Source organism: Erpetoichthys calabaricus, chromosome 12 (assembly GCF_900747795.2).
Source record: "Erpetoichthys calabaricus chromosome 12, fErpCal1.3, whole genome shotgun sequence".
NCBI classification, from domain to species: domain Eukaryota; kingdom Metazoa; phylum Chordata; class Cladistia; order Polypteriformes; family Polypteridae; genus Erpetoichthys; species Erpetoichthys calabaricus.
This window is the reverse complement of record NC_041405.2, coordinates 49831049-49845478: the sequence shown is the minus strand read 5'-3', so window position 1 is coordinate 49845478 and position 14430 is coordinate 49831049. Positions and strand designations below refer to the sequence as shown.

Here is a 14430-nt window from a genome sequence, read left to right as displayed (position 1 = left end):
ACAAATGAGGGCAAATGCAGGATAAATATATGAAGAAAGTGGCTTTTTGTCTCAATAATGTAAAGCAGATAATAAGCAAATATCCCAAGGAAATATTCTCGAAAAATACCCAGGAGATTTTTAAGTGTGAAATTTAGAAGCCGACTCCTTGGATTTGGAGTGCAGGGGACTGTACTTACTCGTATGAATACAAGGTCCGGAGCAAAAATACAACATTTTGGCATTGACATTCCTGTATGACCTCCATCCCATGGCAAACACCATGATGCCCATCCATGAATATTGAATAATTGTCATTTGATCATCGACATGCAAATTTCGAAATCCTGAAATAAAACACACAGAGTTCATCATATGACTTTGGACTCTCTGTAGAATGGAGAGGATTACATTTTCATACATACGATGTTGTGTTGAACTAGACATGACATTCAATAAATTATCAGAGCATCATGCTGAAGTCAATACTGCATACAACTATGCACTGTGTGTGATGATGAAAATGTACAGAAGGCAATCAAAAGAAACAGAAGCTAAAGAGAGCAGGCCTATTACCGGCCTACCAAATTAATCACCGGGCATACGCAGACACATACCCACAATGGGCCAGTCAAAAGCCACCAAACGGCTTGACAGCACATATCTTTAGACTGTGGATGGAAACCTGAAGCCTTCATGTCCATGACGAATGCATATACTGAGCTGGGGTTTAGGAGCTGGTGAGGTCACAACCCTACTATGGAGTCTATTAATTATCAAAAAATAATCTGAACTGAACTAGATGAGCTTACAGTCCTGTGTTTATGGCAAAAACAGTCAAGTATAAGGACATAATGGTGACTTCAGCTAATATTAGGCTGAACCTGCACATTTTCCTCAATTAGGTAAAGAGTAAAATTAAATATGAGCTAAATTAAATGCTTGTATCTGTGTGAATGTTTGTTGTGCAGATTGGAACAACAGATTAGAGCAATTAGAACATCAGACGTTAGAAAAACGCTTGACAAGAACAGGCCCCTCAGCTCCACAAAGCCTTGTCAGTTCTGTCCACCTAACAGCAAGTTGAGTTTTGAAGGCTCCTAGAGCCCTCTACTGACTGCCATACTACTTGGTAGCTTAGTCCATGTGTCCAAGTTCTTTGTTTGTGAAGAAAACCCTCCAAACATTTCGGCAAAAAATGACTGTTAAGAACTGTGTCCCTGTGCTCTTAATGAACTTCTTTTTTAAAATAACAGCTCTTAATCTGCTGTACCTAATTCTCTTTATAATTTTAACACTTCAATCATGTCACTAGTTAATCTTCTTTTTGCTTAAACTGTACTGTAAAGGCTCAGCTCTTTTAATCTTTATGCTCAAATTCATCCCCTGTAGCCCTGGAGTGAGCCTGGTCGCTCATCTCTGGACCTTTTCCAGTGCTGCTATGTCCTTTTTGTAGCCTGGAGACCAAAACTGCACACATTACTCAAGATGAGGCCTCACCAGCACATTATAAAGGTTGAGCAGAACCTCCTTAGACTTGTACTTCACACATCAAGGCACTATATAACTTAATATTCTTAACGGCTTCTGAATACTGGCTGAATGTTGATAGTGTCGAGTCCACTACGACTCCTAAATCCTTCTCACCTTCTTTTCAAATTTCAGAACTCCCATTCTGTATCCAAGACTTAACTGAATTAGTTGAGTCTTATGATGAACTACACAGGTTCCTCAATTACATGGCATAATATCATGAAACAACCTTAATCCAATTCAGGATCATAGAGGACAGTGTCGGGCACAAGGCAGGAACTAATCCTGGATGGGGCGCTGGGCTGTTTTCGATATAATACTGAGGTGAATTAGAATCAAGTCAGAGTTAAAAACTCGTGTGAATTTACCTAAATATTAAATTGTAGATTTTCCAGAATTTCAAACACCATCACACTAAGCCCTAAAATGAATTAACCCCATCCTGAACTGAACATTACACTGAATTAGGAAAAATACTGATTGTCACTGCACTGTGGCAAACGCAGGTCTACTAAAAGAAATGGCTCCCTGAATCAGACAAAAGACTGAATTATATAGCGTGTTGAATTAAACATAACGCTGAATTAAACACTGAGCTAAATTGAGCAAAAATAATGATTTACATACTTTAAGAAGCTAATCTAACTTACACAGTGTATTGGACGAAACAAAATAAATGAAACACTGCGCTAAATTAGACACAATGATGTATTCCCCCCCGGCACTGTATCAGACACAAACCTACAGGAATAGCGGCGCAGAATTATACAATGGGCTGAATCAAAGCTAAATTAAATGCTGTGCTTTATTAGACATAAAGCAAATTAAACCTTTACACTGAATTAGGCAAAGTATTGAATGACACAACACTGATCTGAATTAGACCACAAAGCTAAATGAAGTGCGTTCCTGGATTAGGCCTAATACTGAATTATACACTGCGCTAAATTAGACACGAGGTTGGAGGAAGTCAAAGACAAGAAAGGCCGGCCTGAATTCAAATGAAATGTCGAGCTGGAAACAAATGGTAATGCACTGCCTGGTGCGAACGAAAATGGGAAAGCCGACAAATTCAATTCAAATTTAAGAGAACCCCAATCAAGGCCAATTGTGAATATCTGATCTTAACAGCCATATGAAATAAAGCACTTGTTATGGTGCTGTTTTCAACTAAACTCTCCACCAACTTACGCAACGTATATATTAATGTGAGGACCATGCTGAATTGGGGGACAGAGATAGGAGATAAACATGAAAGTGCAAAATGAGAGGGCAACACGTAGAGCACTGGATTACAGGAATATCCAGGGAAAGCCAGCCCGAGAGTCAAACACAAAATAAACGATCACATAATTATTAATGGCAGCCCTGTGTCTTAAATATGGCATGTTGGATCTGGGTTCGACTCCCAGGCCATGCTGTTGGCTCTCACCGGTGTCCCGGTTGACAGATGATTCTAAATTAGCTTGGTGTGCTTGCATGAGTCCTGCCATCCCATTAACAGCTAGATCGAGCCTTGGTGCCTACATTTCTCTTGAGCCGCAAATGGAAAAAGTAGGCCCAAAAATTAACTACATTTAATGGACAATGTTGAATAAACTGCAAAGCTCAATTAACAACTACCCTGAATTAAACCAAAAGTCGGCATTGATTTACTACATACAGCAAATACCGACAATGAATTACATATTCTGCTAAATTAGACACTTAGTCCACACTAAGTACATCAGTACATGAAGCACAAAAGTAAATTAAAATACTCCTCCAAATTAAACACAAAACCAAATTAGTCCTTTCCACAGACACGACCCTGTAAAAAAGTGTATTATAGCACAGCACGAGATTTCAAGTCTGATTGCACCACAAAAATAGGGCCATAAAATACAGGGGGAGTTCAGCTAAATATTTATAAGCATTGCTGCCTCACAGATCGAGCCCCGTGGGTTGAAGCCTGCATCTGTGTGGAGTGTGCATGTTCTCCCCGTGTCTCGGTGGGTTTTCCTCCTACAGCCCCAAAGACGCATGTGTTAGGCTGACCCGGCGTCTCTCTACACTAGCCCCTGTGAGTGTGCATGTTGGTGTGTGTGCGTAAGCTAGCCTCTTGATAGACTTGTTCCCTGTCTGAGTACACCACCGGATACCCGTGACCCTGAAATGGATTAAGTGGGAGTGTTATCGCAATGGTTAACCAACAGGCCAGACATCCTCCCTTTAAACTTCTCTAGCATTAGAGAGTGTGGAAAACGAGTGAGTTTGTAGAGTCACAAAAATAGTTGGGGTGCCAACTGGGACCACACTGATTAAAATTCATTTTAAATCTAAAAGTTGTACTGAAATAAACAGGTGCACAGGGGCGCTAGAACACAAAGTATACATTGATTTGTCTAACTGGGAGCTCTGCCCTGCTGTGAGTTTGGGACGAAGTAAGACGTCACCATGTTTCAGACTGGAAGGAGGCAGGATAGGGTATGGTCAGTTGGCTTCTCTGTACTGCTGGGGGAAGAGACAAGACAATTAGAGACAGTGCTCCCTCTTGCCCTAGGGCGGTACTGCATACCTGATCAGTAGCCTGCAAGGTGACCCTCAGATACGCATGGTTCTATTTGTCAAGAAAATTTCTTGAAATTCCCTTATTTTATTCACCTTACTAAAAAGATATGTGTCTGTGGGTCCGTCTGGTTGCTATATCACATTCCAACAGATGTGGCATCACAAATATTTGTAGTAATAAAATTCATTGCATTTGTCATTCCAAAAGATTGCACATCACAAACATTAACACTGCTTTTCCGAATCCCATATCAAATGGTATATAACAGATATACATACACTGCATATGTCAATTCAACAGATGGAGCATTGCAAACATTTGTAGTAATGCATTTTATTACTATACATGTTTATGATGCGCCACCTGTTGAAATGACAAATGCAATGCAATTTACTATAACATGCATTACAAAATACATTCCAATAAATGGTGCATTACACGGAGGTCCATGTTGATTACTTTGAAAGGGGGGGGGGGGGGGGGGGGGGGGGGGGGGGGGGGGGGGGGGGGGCACAGGTAGGTCATATATAACACCCAGGGTCTACAAAACACTGGAACATTACCACACCCTATTGAAAATGAACATCCTTTTAGTAACATGAACACAGGAAATTTATAAATAAGAGCAAGCAATTTGGCATACTGAGCTTGTATGATTAACTGACAGGGGAAGTCATCCCAATGTTCTTCAGAAGCTGCCTGCTGCTGCACACTCCCTTTGTCAAGCTCTTCTTCTTGGTTTCCATCTAAATTTAAAGAGTCCCCCTTTATCAACACCTTTGAGAATTTAGAACACTTGGGTCCAGTGAAACCTTAAAGCTGGAGATTTAACCTGGCAGGGCTTTGGCCCACTTGACCACCTTGACCAGCTGTCGCTCACCCAGTTCATTTAAGCTGGTCAGTAGACTTGTGGCTGAATCGGGCTCACTGTTGTCATGGGCCAGCAATTGACCACCTCTGGCTCGATCACCTCCAAGATGTTCAGGAATACAGGCTGGGTTTTGGAATATCTCCAGTCTTGCTATGCTGGCTTGTGGGTTCATGGGGCAGCATTGATTCATTCTGATTCTGGCTAACAATTTCTTCGGGGAGCTTTCAGCTGTCCAATCTTTTTCAACTTGCGAGCTGATTTAAAAAAAACAAAAAGGGAGAGAGAAGAAAGTAAGATCAAATTAGTGCTTTAATACAGGACAGACATTAAAATCAGCAGGCCAACACAAAAGCAAACCACGGATTCCATCCCTCTAAAGCCACCCAGCAGATCTGATGTTTCAACTTTGAACCGGGATGGAACCAAGGGGATCAGCACTTAGAGGTTACCTGTAGCTCAATAAGATAATGTCAAAGACAGCAGAGACATGCTGAAGGTTATAAATAAAGTTGTCATTATTTAAAGGAAAGAAAAGCAAACATTCAGAGTTCTGCCAAAACACACAAAACTCTTTTTATAGACGCAGCTCCTCCTGGCAGCGCGCTTTCAGAGATTGCATCACTGACATCCTCGCTCTTGTCAGTGCAGCTAGGCAGGCCAGAGGGTCTCTGACCTCTCCTCTGTAATGGTCATCGGTTTGCATCCCAATTATCCGCAGGACACACAACAAAATGTGAGGCGGCTTTTATGTGCCTGCGCTACAAAGGGCTCGATCCCCTGCTAAGCTGCACGGTGCACCCGATACCTGGCAAATTATGCAAATGAGACATTTAATACAATTCTAAATATAGGAGTGAAGAAGCAAATAATACATTCAATTACTGAGGGTTACAGAGCTTAAGGTAATGCACAGCCATTTTGCATCTTTCTTCACTAGAAAAATATCAGTGAGCAAATGGAAGGCCACATTAAGGAATTTGTTCCACACTTTCCACTAAAAGCACACCCACCGTGTCATTGAAAGGAGTCAGCTCAAGAGTAACCCTGCATGTATAATTCAGAACTGACTAAACGCAATAATCCAGATGAGGCAAGAAAATACATTTTGCTACAGAATTAGATCTTTGTTTCCGCTGAGATGGTGTATTACAGAAGGACTAGAATCCTGACCTTTGAAAAAATAACACAGAGCGCGCTGTTTGGTCAATTGGGAGCTGTAGAAAAGTTAAACCCCTTCTGCGGATGCAATCACAGCTCTGGGATGGCGCGCATTTTGTTATACACACACACACACACTCGGCTTCCCGTTGTCGGGAAAGTCTTTCAAGTTCATTGTGTCCACAGGGCGGTGGTTAACATTCTTTTTGGGGTGTCAAATTGGCATCATTTAACTTAACTGGACCCTAGGATGAACATATAAAACTGTCGACAAGCACTAGCTCCCCTTGGTATATTTTTAACAAGTACATACACTGCCACGGAGTCACCCGTCCAGTCCTACACCTGTACCTTGTGCTGCAGATCCACCGTAATATTTCTGCCACATACAATTGCTCAAGAGATTTACACCATCAGTGGTGTCAGACCCACAAAGGCAATTTAAAACTACAGAAAATAAGGAGCTGTTTAGTTTCATAACTGACCCAACCGGGCAGGCATTCAAAGACTCTTGGCTTATTTTAATACAATGCACGGTCATTAAAGTCTTGCTATAATCTTTAAATTCAAAGAGGTGCCTCTTTGTTTAATTACAAGGATTAACTGGCCCTCTATGAGTGATAGTGGGGTGTGTGATGACTGAGGTCGTTGTCCAGCCTCTGATAGGCTCCCACACTTCCCACAAGACCCTGGGACTGGATGGAGTGGGTTGGACTGAGTGCATTTGGGAACAACACTGAATAGCAGTTTAATAGATCCAGTGGCCAACCCATGGGAATGCCCCCCATTTGCTAGGAAGTGTGAAATTATACGCAGATATCTTTACATATCAGCTTATTACATCTGTGGCTACCACATTCTCCTAACTGCATAACAGACTCCTCAGTCCAACTAGAAGAACCCGTATGGGGTCCCACTGACTCTGTTTTTGTTCTAGATATAACAATTTATTGTGAAAGATTCTCAGTTCTCTTCAGTTCATTCTCAAACCCACTTATTCCAATTTGGGGTCACTGGGTGTCAGAGCCAATGCTGGCAGCACAGGCCACAAGGCCAAAATCTGTCCTGGACAGGGCACCAGACCACTGCACAGCACACTCACACATACATTCATGTCATTCATTCATTCTCAAGGCCCTTAATCCAATTCAGACTTGCAGGGGGTCAGAGACAATCCTGGCAACACAGCGCAAAAGGCAAAATTCAGCTCCAGAGATTGGGCCAGTATTTACCACTCTCAGTGGATTTCTGCAAGTGGCTACCCAACATAGAAACACCTCACTATTGTGGATTAACATACAGCATAAGACAAAAGACTGCAGCTTGCCGAAAGCTGCCACTGAACCCACAGATTCCATAACCAGTTAGTTCAATAAGTACAAGCATCTTGAAAAACAAGGCAGGTCATTTTCTAATATGTATCCCATAAGGCATTGAAATTTTTCAAAAGACCCATTAACTACATAATTATAACCGCAGGTACTCTTACTGATCCTTATTACTTGCACATACAGTGGTGTGAAAAACTATTTGCCCCCTTCCTGATTTCTTATTCTTTTGCATGTTTGTCACACAAAATGTTTCTGATCATCAAACACATTTAATTAGTCAAATATAACACAAGTAAACACAAAATGCAGTTTTTAAATGATGGTTTTTATTATTTAGGGAGAAAAAAAATCCAAACCTACATGGCCCTGTGTGAAAAAGTAATTGCCCCCTTGTTAAAAAATAACCTAACTGTGGTGTATCACACCTGAGTTCAATTTCCGTAGCCACCCCCAGGCCTGATTACTGCCACACCTGTTTCAATCAAGAAATCACTTAAATAGGAGCTGCCTGACACAGAGAAGTAGACCAAAAGCACCTCAAAAGCTAGACATCATGCCAAGATCCAAAGAAATTCAGGAACAAATGAGAACAGAAGTAATTGAGATCTATCAGTCTGGTAAAGGTTATAAAGCCATTTCTAAAGCTTTGGGACTCCAGCGAACCACAGTGAGAGCCATTATCCACAAATGGCAAAAACATGGAACAGTGGTGAACCTTCCCAGGAGTGGCCGGCCGACCAAAATTACCCCAAGAGCGCAGAGACGACTCATTCGAGAGGTCACAAAAGACCCCAGGACAACGTCTAAAGAACTGCAGGCCTCACTTGCCTCAATTAAGGTCAGTGTTCACGACTCCACCATAAGAAAGAGACTGGGCAAAAAGGGCCTGCATGGCAGATTTCCAAGACGCAAACTACTGTTAGATAGATAGATAGATAGATAGATAGATAGATAGATAAATAAAAATAGAAAAATAAAAGTAGAAAAGTACACATACATATACAGTCATACACGGAGCTGCTGAAAAGGCTGCCACTCACGGCGGCGCCGGATGCATCGTTAAGCAAAAAGAACATTAGGGCTCGTCTCAATTTTGCTAAGAAACATCTCAATGATTGCCAAGACTTTTGGGAAAATACCTTGTGGACTGATGAGACAAAAGTTGAACTTTTTGGAAGGCAAATGTCTCGTTACATCTGGCGTAAAAGGAACACAGCATTTCAGAAAAAGAACATCATACCAACAGTAACATATGGTGGTGGTAGTGTGATGGTCTGGGGTTGTTTTGCTGCTTCAGGACCTGGAAGGCTTGCTGTGATAGATGGAACCATGAATTCTACTGTCTACCAAAAAATCCTGAAGGAGAATGTCCGGCCATCTGTTCGTCAGCTCAAGCTGAAGCGATCTTGGGTGCTGCAACAGGACAATGACCCAAAACACACCAGCAAATCCATCTCTGAATGGCTGAAGAAAAACAAAATGAAGACTTTGGAGTGGCCTAGTCAAAGTCCTGACCTGAATCCAATTGAGATGCTATGGCATGACCTTAAAAAGGCGGTTCATGCTAGAAAACCCTCAAATAAAGCTGAATTACAACAATTTTGCAAAGATGAGTGGGCCAAAATTCCTCCAGAGCGCTGTAAAAGACTCATTGCAAGTTATCGCAAACGCTTGATTGCAGTTATTGCTGCTAAGGGTGGCCCAACCAGTTATTAGGTTCAGGGGGCAATTCATTTTTCACACAGGGCCATGTAGGTTTGGATTTTTTTTTCTCCCTAAATAATAAAAACCACCATTTACAAACTGCATTTTGTGTTTACTTGTGTTATATTTGACTAATGGTTAAATGTGTTTGATGATCAGAAACATTTTGTGTGACAAACATGCAAAAGAATAAGAAATCAGGAAGGGGGCAAATAGTTTTTCACACCACTGTATCTCATTTTGGATCCCCTACTATCCCCATTTGATTCCTGTCATTGATTTCCACATTACAACCATCTTGGTGACCATTTCCAGAATTACATCAACCCTAGCTGCTTGGACAAGTCTCTAGTTGAACCCACAGATTCCAAAACTTCTGAAAAGTTGTTCAGCAGATCTTTGCAACCCACTGGCAATTACACAGTTCCTATTAGCTCATCAAGTTCAATCAACTCCACGAGTCATCTGATTCCTGCAATTCATAGTCCAATATGGGGCCAAAATAGTGGTCAATTGTCCAGTTATGACAATATCTAGCTAGCAGATAAGAAATCTGTAACTGACCAAAAGGAATGTAAAACTGGTTCAATATAGCCCCTTATTTCTCAGAGTTCCATTGGGTAACGTAAGAGATCCAAAAGGTAGCTAAAGATGAGATCACTTAGTAAGTTTAATCTAGTTGTCGACCCAAACTTTAGCAAAAACACAATGACGACTGAAGTTGTAACTCCAGATCTTTCCACAGATTCCACATTTCTTCCACAGATCCCAAGGTACAGTAACAGATCCCCTAATTAATTCCAAACCTGGATTAACACAGTTTAACAAATCCCAGATAGCCACTGGCTTGTGTTGGTGATCTGTTAGCTAGCTAAACAGGATCACTTTCCAGGATGAATCAACCACACGATTTACAGAATCCGAATCCTACAAAAGATCCATTGACTATTATTAACTGTAACCCAAAGTCATTTCATGAATCTGCACCTGCAGTAACAGATTACCCGGTTAACCTGGTCAACTTCCAGAACTGATGTAAAGCCATCCTACTGTTCACTTCTCAAACACACTACAAACCCTAGCTAGTAGAGGAGGTCTATAACTGAATCTACAAATTTCAAAATGAGTACATCAACCAGCCACCTAAACACAAGAGGATCCATTTATCAGGTTGAATCAATTCCACTATTAACCCAAATCCTACACAATATCCACTGACTACAGTAATGGATCCCCTAGTTAACTCACTTAGTTTTTGTAACTGAACCCAAAGATTCCAAAACTTGATTAATGTGGTCCATGCAAGAGATTCACTGGTAACTGATTCCTTATCCAGTGCAATCATCTCCACATGTTCTCCACATCCTACAAGTATATCCTTTAACTCTTGCTACTGAACTACATAGATGTATCTAGAGATCCCGTGGTCAGAGCAGGAGATTATCAAATCAGCTGTGCTATACAAGTGAAAAGGGAGGTCAATGAGCTCACCTCCAAGATTTCTTGTCACTTTCACAGTTAACACAATCCTTCTGCTAAACAATAGCTTCACTGATCCCTGACTTGTGTACTTAGATTCCCCAGCCTGAATCACTAGGCCCCATTTCTTAACCCATCCTGGGGTGAGATTCTTCAAGTGTTGTTCTAGAATATGACATGACTGCTTAACATGGCTAGATGGGCCTCCATCCAGAAATGCCAGCTCTATGTTGGCTATTCAGCAGTACTGGCTGCATAAAGTTCTTGTGGTTTGCAGTAAAGTTAAACCGCCAGCAGATGTTCTTTCACCCATGTAAAGGACACAAGCAAAACCACATCCACACATTTGTGGTTTTAAAGAAGCCGAACAGACAGGGACTGATCCCGGATCTCAGCAGGCAGTCAATGTGAACCAGAAGTCTGAACACATGCAGGCACTGACTGAGACATGCTGCCTGTTTGATTGCAGACAAACAGAGGAGATGTGAGGAGGGGCGACATTGCCTGTGCCAACCATGAGAATGGTTACACTTTTAAAAGAATTTGTGCTGAGGCCACAGAAGGTCCTCCTCGTTTTAAGTCTGTAGAGAAGGTAGTCAGGTTTAGGTTAACGAGTAAGTTGTGCCGGAGTTTCTTTCCAGAAGATAATTGGGGATTTGGAAGAAGACGGACCCTGGCCACACCTGGCTTTTTCTTTGTCTCCATTTTAGGTGCTTAATGAAGAGGCTAAAAAAGTGACATGTCATAAACACAAGCAGCAGAAGCTGCGATCTCTGGCAGAAGTTCCTGCCTCTCTGTGGTGCATTTCTTATCACCAACCCGTTCCAGCGCTCATGTTCACACAGTTCTAAGGCTTGTTATCTTTAACAGCTCTTCTGTTTTCTTCTAAGCTTTATTAATGAGGATCTACAAAGATCAAAGAAACCCACTCATAAAGAACTGGCATAAGCACCAAGATGCCTTTGACATTCTGCCCAACAAGTGCCCTGCTCCACTATCCAATCAGCTTTGCCGGAGGTGGGTCTCAGCTAAAAGGTGCGAGACACCTATTGAGCACTCTTGAGCTCTTCCAGTCACCAGAGTAGAAACATGACAAGGCAGCCAGCTCCACATGCCATGGAAGCCTGCCTTCCACCTGTATGAAACTGTCAGGTGGGTGTGGGGGCAATGCTATCTACTTTACAAGATGCATTACTATATGAATTTGACTATAGACACTCTTGGATCTGAAACAACAGCCAAATTTAGTGCTACAGGACAGACGGCTGTCTCTTTGAACTCTTGCTGAGGGCTAAACTGGCACAGTATTCGTGCCTATATCCTCTGGTAAAATTAAATGCTTTGTTAAGTGTGCTGCTTGGCACACAGACCTATGGAAACAGTTGGATAATGGATGGATGGATATATGTCTCTTGGGCATATCCTACCTACCCTCTTAGCAAAAAGGATGTGCCTGTCTCAGTGGGCGCTTTTCTATTAGGAGAGTGTGACCATGCCCTTGCTGCCAAGTTAGTTGAAAGCGAGCAGACTGACCTGTGGACTTTGAAACAAGAAGTTAACCTTGAGTACTGCCTGCCAGTTGGCCAACAATGTTGGCACAGAGACCTAAGTTAGTATTTGCCTAATAACAAAGCGACATTAGGCACATGCAAAAACTGTCCTGCTGCACAGAGGTGTGATACAGCCCCCCCGCTGATGCACATGCGGATAGCCTGGGAAAAGACATTTTACTTATTTACTCATTCCAATGGCTTCATGGTCACACCCTGGTGGGTTGCATCAGCACCAAGTGCCACCTGGCTGCCGTCTTTTGCCATCTGTCAAAAGCCTGTTTGCCCTTAGAGAAAACCAAAAAATGGCACAAATGCACCTAATGAAAACTAATATGTAAATGAGCTTTGGATATTAATATCCATTAAAAAAAATAAAACAAAAGGTGTTTGGAAACAAAAGAAAATTGTGTGTGTGTGTGGTTGGGGGTGGGGTGGGGGGGAATGCACCAAAACAGCATGCATCTGCCAGTGCTTTCACTCATGCTGACATTGGACTTTGGCACCCATTTAGCTTTGCTGCTGGTCATCTTATGAAGGGCGAATTAGTGGCGGCCACAAATAGGACCCCATTTGCTGTGATAGAACATGTCCACTAACACTGGTACCCAAATGTTTTTATAAAATGTTTTATAAAATAATAGTATCACATTCTGTTCATTTTTTTCCATCTTGCAGGCGGTAAATTGTGCAAAAAAGCAAATTAGTTTCTAGCCGATCAGACGCTGATGACAGTCTTATGGCTGAGAGGCTTAAGGCTGTCAGATATCCTAATAGCCCACAATCCTGCCTGCCTGTTGGTGAGGGCTTCCAGAGTGCCAAGGCAGGGCCGGCCGCATTGCTCCTCTCATTTCACTCTCCTCCAAGTATTCTAAATTAGGCTGGTACACTGGTCATGGATACTTTATCTGAATCGTGACGGAGTGTACATTCATGAAGCTGGCACAGGAAGGAAAACATCTCTAATCACCCCGAACCTCCAGTGGCTTTCTGCCTACTAAATAATATCTAGTTCCTCTCTATTAGTCAAGTCGATGATTTATTAGGAAGATGTCATCCTTAAAGAATTCCCTAGAACTTTTCTGATCCCGGGCTCGTCCTGGCAGACAGAAGAGGAGGAGGCTGGGGGGTGGTCCTATAACTCTGCCAGGTACATCCACCCCTTAATGAAGCTCCCAACCTGTCTGATTCTATGAAGTTAACAAATGGAGCATATCGAAGACGTAATACGCTATCTAACTGTACAACACGTCCGGTCTCATAAGTGGGGGTCTTGGGCAGCCGTCCACCCTGGAGAGCTTTGAACTTGTGTACAGCAATTGTTGAGAACAGCCTCACCAAGACAAATGCACTAGTGATCAATCACGGCTCTCACATTCATTTAACAAGGCAGCAGCAGGCCTTCCCTAGTAATGAGCCTGTTACATGCTGCTGTGAGACTTGAAAAGCAAATGGAAAAGACATCTTTATTCCTTTATGCTATAACGACTGTACTCTCAAATGCACAGCGCTACTTTATCCTGCTGAACGCAGTCAACTTTTTACCTTTCTGCTCATAGCCGGCCTTCCTTCCCCTATGTTGACTTAATCATTGTGATGGATGGCTGGGGCCTTTTCCCAGCTGGGAGGCTGTTGTAAAGGAAGGACCGGTGGAGCAGATGTGCACTGGGCACTGCCTTGTGGATTCCTGCAGGGCTCCACGGGAGTTGGAGTTTGGCACAGCCCTGTTGGGTTCTTTGGGGGCCGCCAGGGGGAGCTGCAGAGCCCTACTTTGGTATTCCACCACACCTGAGAGTACTTGCAGATAATGCTGATGGGCCGCCTGAAGTGCTCCCAGGTGCCACATAAAAGGGACCGCCTCACTTCACTCAAGGAGCCAGAGTCGAGAAGAAGAGGGACAAAACTTGCTGGAGGAGGAGTGGAGGCGGAAGAAGAAAGATAGACAATAAGAAAAGAAAGGGCTGTGTGCTGCTTTATTATTGTGCTTTTGTACTGTGTTGTGCTGCACGGGTGGGGAACGATTTGGGAAGCATTTCCCACTGAAATAACATCCATGTATGTTGCAGAGATTTGTGTCTGGTGTCTGTCTGTGTCGGGTTTGGGGAGCTGGTGCGCACCCTGGTGGCCACACCATCAGTCCTCCGGCCAATTGTTTTATCCATCCACCCATTATCAAACCAGTTTAATCCAGTTTGGGTTTGTGAGGGGTGGAGTCTATCCTGGCAGCACTGAGTGCAAGGCAAGAAGCAACCCTGGATGGGATGCCGTGGTCAA

General features: G+C 42.7%; 1 protein-coding gene across 1 annotated transcript in view; it reads right to left on the bottom strand.

Annotated features, from left to right (window-relative positions):
* The window catches only part of ar (androgen receptor), a 136736-nt gene that overhangs the window by 20567 nt on the left and 101739 nt on the right, over positions 1-14430 (bottom strand). The window contains 6 exon segments of the mRNA XM_051934503.1: positions 176-326; positions 4896-5004; positions 5007-5060; positions 5062-5109; positions 5111-5152; positions 5154-5188. Of these exon segments, the coding sequence (XP_051790463.1) occupies positions 176-326; positions 4896-5004; positions 5007-5060; positions 5062-5109; positions 5111-5152; positions 5154-5188 (439 nt within the window).